This window comes from Azolla caroliniana, unplaced genomic scaffold, assembly GCF_043228905.1.
Source record: "Azolla caroliniana isolate FFs.n. ecotype wild unplaced genomic scaffold, voAzoCaro1.0.p SCAF_15, whole genome shotgun sequence".
Classification (NCBI taxonomy): Eukaryota; Viridiplantae; Streptophyta; class Polypodiopsida; order Salviniales; family Salviniaceae; genus Azolla; species Azolla caroliniana.
Window position 1 is genome coordinate 7,391,168 of NW_028230450.1, and position 13,316 is coordinate 7,404,483.

The 13,316-nt window shown below is 37.2% G+C and overlaps 1 protein-coding gene across 2 annotated transcripts; it reads left to right on the top strand.

The window, feature by feature from the left end:
• Nucleotides 1-9,077: 9,077 nt before the first annotated feature.
• Nucleotides 9,078-13,026, top strand: LOC147854516 (65-kDa microtubule-associated protein 1-like). 2 transcript variants are annotated; one of them, XM_087331271.1, is made up of 11 exons: nt 9,078-9,211; nt 9,318-9,530; nt 9,721-9,969; nt 10,098-10,313; nt 10,438-10,581; nt 10,818-10,977; nt 11,052-11,203; nt 11,312-11,399; nt 11,508-11,581; nt 11,686-11,760; nt 12,167-13,026. In XM_087331271.1, the coding sequence occupies exons 1-11, from the start codon at nt 9,146-9,148 to the stop codon at nt 12,548-12,550; spliced, it is 1,821 nt and encodes a 606-aa protein (XP_087187397.1). In that variant the 5' UTR covers nt 9,078-9,145; the 3' UTR covers nt 12,551-13,026. The 2 variants fall into 2 exon arrangements, with proteins under 2 accessions (XP_087187397.1, XP_087187398.1); XM_087331272.1 differs by having other exon boundaries at nt 12,170-13,026.
• The last annotated feature ends 290 nt before the right edge of the window (nt 13,027-13,316 follow it).

The following is a 13,316-nucleotide window of genomic DNA, read 5'->3' on the forward strand; positions in this document are numbered from 1 at the left end:
CACTTATGATTTCGACTTATTCTAGGTAGTACCTTCAATGGGTATACCTATTTGTTTCCCCCTTCTCGATGATATTGAAATTTCTATGAATACATAATACTCACGTGTATGACAAACTCAAAAAAATTGTCCTTGCTTATTCACAAAATTTATGAAACCTAATCATATATTATTGACCGACCAACTTTGATACTCCTATAAAATTAATGAGTTGTACATTAATTGATATTTTAGGAAGGACCGAGTTTTGTTAATTACAATATTGAACTATTGATTGGCCCCTCATTAGAGAGTGGGCATCTCTTAATTTACGTTTTGTAAATAAGCAAGCATGTGTTTTGAATCTCTTTGAAAACATAATTTTCAAAGAAAACATAATTCTCATCATTTTTGTTGATCATGTTGGTCGAGCTCTTGCATTACAAAAGCCATGTTATTTTCAAAAGAATATATTTATTCCTATTTAGTGGTCTCCTAACCACGCGACTATATATTATGTGGACTTACAATATTGAATGTTGTGTATGTAATGCTATAGAGTTATTCCTTTCTTGTTAAGGCTAGAGAAATATGATTTCCAATACCAGTGATTTACACACGCGAAAGAAAATTGAAAGATGGTATGGATTATTTCATCAACCAAAACGTAATTTCCATTTCCCCGTCTATTAACATACTTAATGATTATGTTGTTGCTAAAATCATTGAAGAAGCGACACTTTACAATGGCAATGTACTTTATGAAGCGTTTTTTGAGTTAAAACACAATTGCTATACCTGAACAACATGATAACTATTTTATTCCCCTTTGAACTTATTCCCATTTAACGTCACACCATGATAACTATTTTAATTTTGGATTTGGACGAGGTAATATGATTTGGTGATCTTTTGTAGAAGATGGGACAAAACGTAGGTATTTCTTTGTTTTCCTCAAAAGCAATAAAAATATATTCATTGATATCAATGTCTAGCTGCATCTAGAAGCTTGCTAGTTGTATTTTGATGCTTGTCGCAAAATAACAGATTTTGTCATGCAACCGTTTGTTGTTATGTGGATAGTGATTGCCCCCCCTTTTTAGATCTACGGTGTCACACAACGATAGCCAAATATATATATATGAAAGCGAAATGTAAATAGTAGAGTATTTATAGATACTTAGAGTGTACATAGCTTGATTTGTATATGCAATTCACCTAACTCATGGGAAGCAGTTTTTACCCATGAAAAAAAGTTGTATTTGTGTTTCATAGCATTGCCATAAAAATTCAACCCCGCACCATTCCATTTTAGTACACAAAATATGTAAGAATCGGCAACAATTCGGTTTCAGCTTAACCGTCCAAACCAAACCGGTTAAGCCTAAACCAGTTTAGGAACTGGTTAAGCCTAAATCGGTTTAGGAACCAGTTTAGCCAAGCCATTTAAGCCTTAACTGGCTTGGAAACCAGTTCAGGCCAAATTGGTTTGGTTTGGCTTGAGCCATCCCAAACCAAGCTCAAACCGGTTAAGGAATATCAAGCCTAAACCAAATTGCCAAACCGTTTTAAACAGTTTTACCGTTCGGTTTAGGCTTGAGCTGAGCCGTTGCCAAATCCTAAAAATATGTAAGTCGTTTGACAACTCATTTGGGTGGAGACACTCAGACATGTGAAACAAGAAACATGGATTCAATCATAGCAGTATTTTAAGCCAATCCATTGCATATCATTTACATATGTAAGGATATCGTTCAAGAACACCTATAGATAAGGCATTTTCTAAATAGGCCTTGAACACATGCTATTTTAAGTATATACATATAGGAAGGCTCCGTATTGTGAAATATATTAAGAAAAATCAAATGAGATTGGATGTTCGATGTAAAGACGCTTGATTGTCAAGATGGTGTTGCATAATGATCGACACCAATGGCCCAAACCTTTTTTCCTTTTAGTTTAAGAGTACAAGTACAAGACATACCGCACATCGAAGATGAACAAACAATTAGATGTGGTCTTGTTTTTGGACCTTTTTATTAACTTATTGGTTTCAAAAGTAACTATGCGAGAATGTATTTTTTCGGGAAGCAGGCCCGTGGTCCTTTTTTGTGGTGGCTAATGAGCACTGAAAAGAATGGAATGAATGTCAATATGGATTATTTCATGCACGTGCACATTTATATGCATGCAATACAATGTATGAACGTACATCCTCCTTATCAGATGTCATGTGGGTGTACACTTGCTCTTAAAATGTAAAGGAAGGTCATAACTATCATTAAAAGTTGATGACTATATCAAAAACTATGTAAGACGGTATCATAATTGTCGCAATAAAACAAATATACATATTCTTGTATGTGATGAAGCACTCATAAAGTTATGTTAGGATTTTAATTAGAAGAAGTTTAGCTTGATAACACTTTGACGTTTTTTTATTATAGTTGAGAAGTTGGCATTTCCTTATTTTATTTAATGCCACTTACAACATCAAGATTATTAATACCCTTTGCTGATACAAGTTTGTGATGCTTTAGAACAATACGTCAATGTTTTAGTTGTTCCCTTGTTGATCACAAATTTCTAGCAAGATTCGTATACAAATGCACATGAAGGTTTGCCTCCATAAAGTAGACGTTAAGGTGTTGTTATTTTTGTTTTAAACTTCTCTACTACTTCCAAAATATATCAATTCAACATGTCATGATGGGCTATGGTTATGACCGTGCTCAAGTGGCACTTGCTAACTACAACACGTTCCGCCAAGCCAACAAACAAGTTCTTCGAACTTTAACCTCCTTACAGCGCATGCCTTGGTCCTAATTTTCATGTGGTTGTAGATATATGCGCATGTCAATGTTAATAGGTTGTTCTAAATGCATATATTTATATGACCTCGACGAATGGGAAGATTAGCTTCCTCTTTTGGAGTTTGATTTATAATAGTGTCATGCATATTTATGTAGTGATTTATGTGTTTCTCCATCAGTATGATCTTGAAAATACTCATGATCAGTTTTAGTACATGTATGGCTTGTTGCAAACACTTTAGTTAAACATACATAATATACAAACTTGACCATGTTGATCAATGATCACATTCATATGTCTCATAAAATGAATCTAGTAGTAGTGTAGTCTTGGTAAACACTTTTTTGGGAAAAGAGCATAAGTCAAAGTTAAGTAAAATGGAGGGACACTAAAGGTACTCATTAATCAAGTCATTTGACACACTTCGTACCACATCCAATTCATTTTGGGAACCCACATTTTTTTTTACGTGTCCCTAGATAAAGTGCACTTGATGGTTACATTATACATATGACATTTGGAGGCCTTACCATCACGAGTTCATGAGGTTTTAAAACATCATACATATTAGTGTGAATTATTCAAATGTACTAATAAAGGCATTCGTTATAACTCAATGTCGATTATGATATGATGTATCTACAAAATGTTTCAATAATTTAAGTGCAAAAGACCCAAAAAACTAGGGATTTTGTTCAACATAGAGCTAAATCGCCTTCTTGCCCAAGCCTCAAACCATTTTCTATTAGACTTTGACACCTAATATCAGTTGAATGGAATGTGTGACGAGCATGCGAAAGGATCATGTTTTTTATTTTATACTATTGTTGGCAAGTTGTTTTCATAAAAGAAAACAAATTGACGTCAAAAGAAAAACAAGGCCAAAAATGTAAATAAATAAGAGCAATTTTGAAGAATGTTGAAAGATTATCACTACTCAATGTATGCTATAGTTTGTGGATTCAAAAAAACAATAATGAGCTATAAATAAGTAAGCCATATAAAAACCTGATGGAGCTAATGGCACGTTTAAATATTTTACTTTCTTGTAATATTTGTGTGCAAGTGAGTATAAAATCGATGAAACAACAAAGAGTAGGGATTAGAGGCGAAGGTGTGGGGGAATTGTTATGTACAAAACAAGTGGGAGATTGCGAGGTGTGGATTCCAAAACTAGCAAAGGAAAGTATATGAATATGTAAGGGTGTTATTGTGTGGGGAGGAGTTCACATTATAGTAAAGTGATGGGATTCATGGTTTATATTCTACATTTATTGAATTTCAGGGTGGTAGGCGTAAACTAAATTCTGCATTCAGCATCCATTGTCAATCTTCACATGCCCCGAGTAAATTCGACGCCAAGTTTACCCCCCCGCCCCCCCCCCCACACACACACACACACAAACTGAATTTACCATGCCCAAAATTCAATAAAGCATATATCTTGATACACAAGAGTCTATGATGATGGGTGAAATAAATGCTTTCGGGAAAAAATAAGCCATGTATTGAAAACTTCTACATCTTGAGCTCTTAAGGTCTTAGTTCACAACGAGTATATCATAAAAATGGGTAGTACAAACTAATGATATTTTGTCCAAACAAAGCACCATCATCAAGAATCTGGATCCCTAGGACGGCAAACTTGGGGATTTGTTTTCAATGGATGTGATTATTTACACCTTTAATATTCATCCCATCACTATTACCTGCGTGGCTTAGTTACAAGAGCAAAGGTTACAATATCACTTAGTGCCAAGAGCTATGGAAGGCTATCAAATGCATTCTTTGTGTCTTTATCTCCTTCCTTTTCATTATTCTTTCAAAAGACATTGATTTAGGCGATGTACGTGAAACAATGAAGTATAGATCTAGCAATCAACATGACCTCATTTTTCACAAACTTTCCCCTCTAAGATGTGAATCCAATAAATCCAACTAGACATCTATATGTGACTAGATGAGTGTGAATTTCCACCTATTGGTCTCCAAATGCTTAGAACCTTCTAAGGTTTTATTTTAATGCCGAAAATTAATGGCATGGAAGAAGAGATTAGAATGCGTTTTGATATATTTTGGTGAGGTTGAATTATGTGTCAACCTTGGATTTTGTTTGAAGACAAGGACATGGGTTCATAAATATGGAACCAATCACAAGTTACAAAAGGTGTTTTTAAAGCCCTACTTTAGACATTATTTACCTCCATTAGGGTACCATGAAAAGGAAACGGGTGTGCTTTAGCGATAAACATTCCATTAATTAAGGGTTCAAACTTTGCGTGTGCATGAGAGTGACCCCTCATGTAATGGCATTGTCAATACTAAGCACACGTGTAGCAAATAGTTAATCATAGCTCATGTACATGAGAAGAAATATGATGCATATTAACCTCCTCCTCCTCGTGTGTGTGTGTGTGTGTGAGAGAGAGAGAGAGAGAGAGAGAGAGAAAGACCCTAGGGCCTACACGCGTAGGTCCCCATGGACCATAGGTTGACCCCTACACTATCTAGGCCCCTCATGTGCATGATCGTGTCATTTTAACCAAATTATCTTCATCTATACCCTATGTAAGAAACAAGTTAACAACTTGTAGCATCTATTAAAAACTTTAGATATGTATCCAGCTTTGTTTAATATATCAATCTTAGTATCAATGATTTGAATCTATTATTTTGTGTGATTTCTGTATAATGTTTTGGATTCATTGGCTATGTTTTAGATTGCATATACTTGCTAAGATTTCATGTAAATATTTGCAGCATCCAAATGCACACTAATTCAAAGGGGTAATTGTGTCGGATTAGACTCACTATGTCCTGAAATTTTAGAAACGGGATACTCTCCTACTTATGTTAACATCATGCGATACAAGTACTTTGTCACTTTCTAACTTCATAGAGCATTTCGTAAGTAGCATTTTTATTAATATATATTTTGTTCCTATGGCATACATATAAACCAGAGAAAAACTCGGAGAGACGAAAAAGGATGGCATAGAAGATTCGTTGTGTATTTCTAAGAGGATACTAAAATTTACACTTCATGCATAATACTATAAAAAAAATTATTTTACCAATAATGGTGGAATTTTCTTTATCAATAAATATCAAGTACACCATGTCAAGGAGTCTATTCAGATGACAAGCTCATTTATTGGTGAGCATGAGGCTCCCTATGAAGAATGTCACTTTATAAGTTTATTTAGATTAGGCAAAAATAATGGTGCATATTGAAGGTTTGCTTGCAATCAAAGAAGGGCAATGTATTGATTACAAGCAAAGAATAATCTTATGTATTGTATTCAATTGTTGATGAATCATGAAGTTGATTTTACTCTACTCAAAATGCTTAGCCCTCAACGGAAGTTATCTAAGTATTCATGTCCTTTATACTAACATAACAATAGTTTGGACCCTAGGGAATCAAAAATAGCAAAGTGTTGCATGCTATGGTACAATTAAAGGAATATATACAAGCAAACACAACACATTCACAAAGACCCTTACGCAAGTCATTCATTAGAGTAATGTAAGGGTGGTCTTAAATTGTTGTGGTTTTACCTACTCCACTAGCCAAAGTGCCCTTCCATATGAAAGAAGAAAGGAAGAAAAAACTTAAATTCTTCATGTATCCCTCTAAAGTGCACTTTTTTTATAAAGGTGTGAAGTAAGCGAAAGGGAATCACACAAATAAACTACATATACATGTTTTTCTTGACCTTCTTATGAAATTGCACTATCATGAATATGATGTTACCATGTTGCAAACCAAACATCATATGTTTGTGCCTCCAAAGCACAACCCTATGCTTGTGCACAAGAAGGTTTCAAATGAATGGACCATGTAGGCAAGATAAAAAAAGGTTTGTTGAAAACTAGAAAGGTAGGTAAAAATTCAATAGTTGACTTGAATGTAGAGAAGATAACAACGGTGATTGTACTACTTTTTTTGTCAAACATTCAAAACTTTGCGAGATCCTCTTGTCACATTGGGGCATTGAGGAGTCATTAACCCAAACATGTTTGTATATCAACACATTTTAGACATAACAAACAAACTTATGCCTGGCAAACCTTTTGTTTTGCGAAGGTCTGAAAAAAAGGGCGAAAAGTTCACCTCATGGTTTCACTTATTGTAGGTTGCGATTAGTGTGCAAAACATATCGATACATCTAGTTGTAGCTTGGTTGTTTGGCATAACCACAAGATTATGTGAGCCTAATTGCCAAAAGGGTAATTATCCAAACATGGCGTTTTTATTTAGATCACTCGCACATGCAAACTTCCTTTAGAAGAGTCGAGAAATTATTTGACATGTAAGCTACGCCAAGCATTGTGTGGAAAATTTCCTTATTTTGCAAAATATGTTACCTTTGCTTAGACAACTTGGAGAGGAAAAAAGCTCAAAAAAGTTGAAATTTGATAAATTTAGTGTTTTGGATAGCATCGTCTCATCATGGTATGCATTTTTTGGTTCATGTGTAACACATAACTTGCCCACTACTCCCACATAACGCTTGTTATTACCAAATTATATCATGCATAAAGTTGTGAGATTCAAGATTTATTTTAGGCCTTGTGTTCATTTCCACAAAAAAATATACGTGAGTTGTTTTGATATTGTTTAACCTAGCTCATGAAATACTAGATGGGTTTCTTACATACATGCATTATGAATGACTTCTTCACTTACCCCGAGCTATATAGTGGCATAGACTTTGACAACTTTTGGAGGATTCTCAGTGGTTGGCGGGAGTGTATGCAAGAAACGATATTCGTCGGTCAAGCTTCATGATACCAACCAACCACTAACTACTCTCATCTATTGGATTGTGTCATTTGAGAGCGTGAAACAATAATAAGGCATCATTATACAAGAATAAATAATTTTAACTCGGTCTGCGTAATTTGTGTTTGGCCTATATGTACGTTCGTAACGAGATGCAATACATGTTTCTCCGGATGCCGCATGGTGCCATGCCAAAAGAGTATGAGAGAGAGAGAGAGAGAGAGCGAGTGTGTGTGTGTGTGAATGAATGGGACCATGTGGGAATGTCCGTCCTCTTAGGCACTAATGGGAAAGAGACATTTCATGTAATGAATGTGTATGTGTATGTGTAAGTGTTTGTGTGTATGTGGATGTATGGATGAGGTAGAGGTAGGTAGAGACAGATAGGTGTGAGGGGGCGATGGGTCATTCTCTCTCTTGTAGAAAAGTCTCTCTATCTCTCTCTCTCTCTCTCTCTCTCTGTGTGTGTCTGCCTGGCTAGCGTGAATGAATGAATGAATAAATGAAGGGATAGGATAGAGGATGGGAATCATGGGATATGTATGTATGTATGTATGTATGTATGTATGTATGTATGTTATGTTATGTTATGTTATGTTATGTTATGCATATATGATATATGTATGGGTTTGAAGACAGCTCATTCAGTCAGTCAGTCATGCTGTTTTGCTTGATGCTGCTTTGGATTTGAGAGGGAGAGGGGGAGAGGGAGAGGGAGAGGGAGAGGGAAGCATGTGAAATATAATATATATTGTATGCCTTCAAGTGCGAGCTCTTCTTAAGAGTATGTATGTATGTATGTAATAATATGTATGTACATATTGTATGTATGTATTGTAATTTGTATGTATGCATATGTATTTGTATGTGAGACGCAGACAGAGACAGAGTGCCTAAAAAGACACACACACACACACACACACACACACACACACACACACACACACACACACACACACACACACAGAGAGAGAGAGAGAGGGGTAGAGAGAGAGAGAGTGTGTGTGTGTGAGTAGGGGAGATGAAGATGATCTCCCCCTTCGTTTCCTGATAAGAGAAAAGAAAAAAAAGGGGAAAAGGAGGAACAGAGCAAAGCTTAAAAACACACACCCTTTTTTGCTTGTGTCTTTTCGCCATTACCTCAATGACCTCCCTCCATAGACAGTAAGTAAGTGTGTTGCCTACTCTCTCTCTCTCTTTCTGCAAAAAACGCCATAGCTAGTAGCTAAACCAGAGAAAAAACACAAAGCATTACTTCTGTAAACAGAGAAGAGAAGAGAAGAGAAGAGTCTAACAGAACAGAAAAGAAGGGAAGAGCAAAATAGAGGAGAGGTTGCTATTATGTGCGGCCATTCTGAGCATGTGTGTGGTGGTGGTGTTGGTGGGGGGGACGATTTCACTTTGTCATGAAGAAGCAGAAGACATGAGGAGGTCACCGTCCTTCATCATGCCTGTGTCCTAAAGCCCTCACTCATCCTTTCTTCTTCTTCTTCTTCTTCTAAATTTGTTTATCAAAGAGTACACTCTGTTTCTGTTTTGAACTCTGGACTCAGTCAAATCATCATGTCCAAGCTCTGCTTAGAGAGATTAGATGGCACCACGTTTGGTTCCTTACTCAGAGAATTGAGGGTATTCTTCTTCTTCTTCTCCATTTCTCTCTCGGTATTGCTCTCTTCTACTTCTTTTTATTTATTTATTTATTATATAACCTCTGTTTTATCTTCTGCTTTCCTAGCAAATATGGGAGGAAATAGGGGAGAGTGATGGGGAAGTGGACAGGGCCTTGCTACAGTTAGAAGAGGAATGCTTGCAAGTATACAGGAGGAGAGTGGAAGAGGCAAGCCAGAACAGAGCACTCCTTCACCGGAACATTGCAGAGAAAGAGGCTGAGCTTGCCACTCTCTATGTGGTTCTAGGATGCCGCCCTGTCCCCCCCAAGAAAACCACGGTAAATTAAATCCACCATATCTCCCCCCACCCCCTCAAAAAAGAAAAAAAAAGAAAGGAATTTTAAGAATGTATTTCTCTATCTGTGTTGCATTTTTTGTCATAATTTTTTGCCCCAAATCGTTCCTATCTAAACCATGTTTTGCCATACCTGCCATTCCCTTCGAATTTTGGTAAATTTCAAATCTCAGAACGAGCTGAAATCAGCCTCTTTGAAAGCCCAACTTTCTGCCATAGCTCCACAGCTTGAAGAATTTCGATCCAAAAAGCAAGAACGAATCAAACAGTTCACTGAGGTCATATCACAGATTGAGAAAATATCCAATGAGATAAAGGGGGTGCATGCTACCTCCGAGCATTGGTCTAGCAATGAAGAGGACTTATCAATTCGGAGATTGGATGAGCTCCGAGACAGACTTCAAGTATTGCAAAAGGAAAAGGTATGCGCGTAAGGCATACTTGTACTGTACATCAAACTGACTCTGAGTGATTCTTTTCAGATTGAATCATTTGCACATTGAACTGATGGTGGGTTTTATGCTTTTTTTCCAACAATTTTCTTATCCAGAGCGAACGGCTTCATAAGGTCTTGGGTTGCGTGAGTACGCTTCATGGACTGTGCTCTGTTCTTGGCATGGATTTTACCAAGACAATCAATGATGTGCATCCAAGCTTAAATGAGAGTTCTATTCATCAAACGAAGAGCATCAGCAATGAGACATTAGAGCGGCTTTCGAATACTGTACAAAGTATAACAAATGAGAAAAAACAGCGGACAGAAATGGTATGCGCTTTCCCTCAGAGGTTTTGAAAAACTGCATAAATTTCTTATTCAGAAAAATCTGAAGATTTCCTTAAAGAGTGTTTAATATGTTTTCTTTTGATTGACCCTCTATCATGTATTGTAGCTTCAATCCTTGTTGGCATCATTAATGGAGCTCTGGAAGCTTCTAGATACCCCTCTCAGGGAGCAGAAAGGTTTCCATCACACAATTCGTCAGGGAGCTGAAATCTCTTCTCCGGGTGGACTTAGTTTAGACGCAATTGAAAATGTAAGATAATTTTATTCCGTGTGGCATTTCTTTGGCGAACACTATTAGTCAGTCAGTCAGTTTAGCTTGTAATTCTTAGGAAAATATCACTAACAAATTCATAAATTTGTTTTGTACTTTTTATAACATTTGGTGAATAATTGAACTATGTCAATTGTAAAGAAATAATCAGTAGTTTTCTGAAAAGATCTTGAAAAAGAGCCATTTGGCAAACAATCACTCCTATCCTTTTACAGGTAAGGTTGGAAATACAGAAGTTGGAGAAGCTAAAAGCAAGCAAAATGAAGGAACTTGTTCTAAAGAAAAGATTGGTACTAGAGGATGTTTGCCGGCAAGCACATATGGAGCCTGACCCAAGCACTGCGTCCGACAAAACGAATGCCTTAATAGATTCTGGTAAGTCTATAAAACCCAAAAACGTGTTTCTTTTTCATTACAAAATGTGGTTTATTTGGCTAATAATTTTGTAGGAATGGTGGAGCCTTCGGAACTCTTGGTAAACATTGAGGAACAGATTTTACGGGCTGAATATGAGGCTGAAAGCCGGAAAGAGATATTGGATCGAGTTGATAAATGGTTTGCGGCTTGCGAAGAAGAGAGGTGGCTTGAAGATTATAACATGGTGATGATCTGGATTATATTTTCATTGTGTGTGTGTGTGTGTGTGTATTGATTGTAAATGCTAGATATATGTGTTACTCAGACTGAATTTAAGACATGCCTCGTACAGGATCATAATAGATATAGTGCCACCAAAGGTGCTCATCTTAATCTCAAGCGTGCTGAGAAAGCTCGAATCACAGTAACAAAGCTACCGGGTAATGCCTATAATTGGCAGTTTGTTAGTGTTTTGATGTAAAGAGAAGCAATGCTATTTCCGAAGAGATATACTTTTTCATCCTCATCATCATGTATGCTGTGTACAGCTTTAGTGGATGGATTGATCGCAAGGACTCGAGCTTGGGAGGAGGAGAAAGGGATGTGCTTTCTCTTTGATGGGGTAAGTGATATCACCCAAGAAACTTTTAAAGTTAGAACTTCTTCTCATATCACTTTTAAGCAATGCAAGAGAGAATGCCAAGTGTATGTATATGTATAATGCAGTTGCGGTTACTCTCAATGCTGGACGATTACATCTTCAACCGGCATGAGCGAGAGGACGAAAAACGAAAAATGAGGGTATATTATATTATACAACTTAAGCAGCAAAACTCCAAAATAACTCTGATTTGTTTGATATATTCACCGTATTCCTAAGTTTTCAGTTTTACCAGAAAACCTGAATATAAATAAAAAAAATTGACTATTAAAGGAGGGGGTGGGGGGATATGATTCTTGGAAGCTTCCAAAAACTTAAGAGGGGAGGTACTCTGGTAAATATCTAAACGTCAGGAACATTTTTGGTGCTTTGCCCTACTAATGACTGCTTTGGTTTATTTTCGCCCCTAAAAACAAATCTGGAATGATGTTATGGCAAGAAAATAATATTCGAAATGTTGGTGTAATCGAAAATAATAATTTGCTGCTCTATGGGTCACCCAGCAAAGCAAGCATATCCTAAATGAATGAAGCTTTGAATTTGAAGCAGGATCAGAAACGCGTTCAAGATCAGCTAATGAATGCAAAGGAGGCATTGTATGGTAGCAGGCCTAGTCCGACAAAAGGCACTCCAAAGAGAGGTGGGGGGGTGAGGTCAACAACACCAAGTGCCCCGACCACACCACGCAGGTCACCCTCAATGATGACATCGCGCCCGTCCACCCCCGATTCCACACCACGTAGCAACAATGGCAACAAATATAATAGCCCTTTCAGCCGGACACGAAGCAATGGGGTATCCCCCTCCCTACGCCCCACGGGTCCTCTTAACTTTGTGGCCATGCAACATAAGGAGGATGCCGTGTCGGTTTTCTCTACTGGAGGTGGTTCAGATTCTAGCTCGCCTCTCGCCTCCTCAGCTTATGCTTAACAAGGACCCCAAAAGTTGTATGTTGTGAACAGCACACATATACATATCTTGGCTTAGCCGTCCACCCCCTTATCATTGGGGCTTCCATCCATATGTTTTTAGGGTGCCTTCTACTTTTCTCTTTTAAAGCCGTGTATTTTTTGGCTTCACAAGAACCTTGGGGGAGGGGGTGGGGGGGTTGACTTCTCTTAGAGTATTTTGGACTTGTAGATCTAGATTGACCCTTTTTAAACCCTTTTTATGAAGGGAAGTGTGAAAAGATAACTAGCTAAATCCCCTAGACATTAAATCCTTGGACTCTTCACTATCTTCCAGCTGTGCCTGTGTGAAGGTTCATCCGATGTGTGGTTTTGGGGTATGTGTCTTGGTTGTACCTATTTTTCCCTTCCACACCCATCTCTCCTTGTATATTATTATTGAATCCCTGCATGAACCCTCATTTTTGTGAAAACACTAATTTTCGGCTGTTTGTTGTCTTCCCTTTTTTTTTTGAGAGCTCTTATTAGCAACTGTGGTCATGATCAAGCAAGTTGTTTTGTTTTTGCTGGAGGACTAATTAAAATGTGTCTATGCTTGATGTCTGGTAAGCACAAAAGAGCTTTCAAGATGTATGGTGCTAGTACAGGTCCACTAACAATTTGGTTGGCTATTTCTGTCTGTATATAGCAATGGTTGGATTGCACTTTACCTTTTTTGTGGTCCATTGCAATCATATTTTGGGTCACACTATTTAAGTAAGGTTTGAGTTTATCATATATGGAGACAA

Coding starts and splice junctions, on each gene's coding strand:
- LOC147854516 (XM_087331271.1), top strand. CDS start 9,146: ATGTCCAAGCTCTGCTTAGAGAGATTAGATGGCACCACGTTTGGTTCC. Junction 9,970..10,097: donor AAGTATTGCAAAAGGAAAAG/GTATGCGCGTAA, acceptor TTTCTTATCCAG/AGCGAACGGCTTCATAAGGT. Junction 11,204..11,311: donor GGCTTGAAGATTATAACATG/GTGATGATCTGG, acceptor TGCCTCGTACAG/GATCATAATAGATATAGTGC.